Below are 1,744 nucleotides of genomic sequence, written 5' to 3'. Positions count from 1 at the left end.
CCTCAATCCTCCCCCCCCCTCCTCTCCCTCAATCCTCCCTCCCCCTCCCACATTTCCCTCCTCCCACACCCAGGGGGCGCCTTCTCTCCGGCCAGCGGCCGCCACTTACATCTAATAGTGTGGAACCCGCACTTGGGCTGCCTGTCGAAGCTGGAGCCCAGCTTTAAAAGGTGTTCCTTGCTGTCAAAGTGAGGGAGCGCTCCGCCATTCATCCTCCAAACGCCGCTTCTCCCCCCCGGGGCTACGGCCTGTGTGGCCGCGGACGGCACTCCACCCCGGGAGGGGGAGGGGACAAAGGCACAGGCCCCGCCCCTCAGCTTGCCACTGATTGGCTGTGGCCTGATTGACGGGCTGGGCCTGGGGCTATTCCCCCTTGCCGATTGGTCCACTTGGCTGTCCATCAGCTCAGGATTGTCATGTCGTCACCCCGTATTTGGCCACGCCTCTCTGACGTTGACGTGTGCGCACTGACGTCATGACATGCTGATGGGGCGGGGCCACGTTACGTCATCAGAGTCAGTGGCCCCGCCCCTTGTGCATTTACATAGCACCCTTCGCCACCACAGCACCAAAGTTTAAAGTTTACTTATTATTGTCACAAGTAGAATCATAGAATCCCTACAGTGCAGAAGGAGGCGATTCAGCCCATCAAGCCTGTACCGACCACAATCCCACCCAACCCCACCCTTGGCCTCACGTATTTACACTGCAAATCCCACTGCCACTATGTGGCAATTTAGCATGGCCAATCAACCTGACCCACACATCTTTGGACTTACATTAACACTGCAATGAAATTACCATGAAAACCCACCCAAAGCTTTTTGCACCAAATCACAGAATCTTTACAACACAGAAGAAGGCCCTTCAGCCCATCATGTCTGGTTGTCCCATTGAGCAATTCAGCTATGTGGGAGATGGCGGCATAAAGATTAGCATTGCAACCTCACAGCATCAGAGACCCAAGTTTGATTCCAGCCTAATGTCATTGTGTGGTGTTTGCACATTCTCCGGTCAGCGTGGGTTTCCTCTGAGTGCTCAGGTTTCCTCCCACAGTCCAAAGGTCTGTAGGTTATGTGGATTGACCGTGGTAAATTGTCCCTTAGTGTCAGGGGGATTAGCAGGGTAAATGCATGGGGTTACGGGGATAGGGCCTGGGTGGGATTGTTGTCGGTGCAGGCTCAGTGGGCTGAATGGCCTCCTTCTGCATTGTAGAGATTCTATGGTGACGTAGTGGGAATTTCACTGGACCATTAATCCTGAGGCCTAGGCAATACTCTGGGGACCTGGGTTCAAATATCTCCACGGCAGCTGGTGGAATTCAAATTCAATTGATAAATCTGGAATTAATGGTGACCGTGAAACTGGGAAGCGGATAAATACTTGAACAGGACTGGGGAAGGAGTAAGGATAATCATAGGATAGGTATGTCAAGAATAAAAAAATGACTAGGGTAAGATTAGGGCCAGTCAAGGACAGTAGTGAGAAGTTGTGCGTGGAGCCTGAAGAGATAGGAGAGGCGCTAAATGAATATTTTTCGTCAGTATTCACGCAGGAAAAAGACAATTTTGTTGAGGGGAATACTGAGATACAGGCTATTGGACTAGACGGGATTGAGGTTAATAAGGAGGAGGTGTTAGCAATTCTGGAAAGTGTGAAAATAGGTAAGTCCCCTGGGCCGGATGGGATTTAACCCAGGATTCTCTGAGAGGCTAGGGAGGAGATTGCAGAGCCTTTGGCTTTG

At 51.7% G+C, this 1,744-nt stretch overlaps 1 protein-coding gene across 1 annotated transcript in view; it reads right to left on the bottom strand.

Moving 5' to 3' along the window:
- eaf2 (ELL associated factor 2) overlaps positions 1-284 on the bottom strand; it is a 17,969-nt gene extending 17,685 nt beyond the window's left edge. The window contains exon 1 of the mRNA XM_078227848.1: positions 110-284. Coding sequence (XP_078083974.1) covers positions 110-212 — 103 coding nt within the window. The 5' untranslated portion in view covers positions 213-284. The remainder of the gene's footprint in view (positions 1-109) is intronic.
- Positions 285-1,744: the final 1,460 nt, after the last annotated feature.

This window comes from Mustelus asterias, chromosome 14 (genome assembly GCF_964213995.1).
Source record: "Mustelus asterias chromosome 14, sMusAst1.hap1.1, whole genome shotgun sequence".
NCBI classification, from domain to species: Eukaryota; Metazoa; Chordata; class Chondrichthyes; order Carcharhiniformes; family Triakidae; genus Mustelus; species Mustelus asterias.
This window is presented reverse-complemented; position numbering and strand designations above follow the sequence as displayed.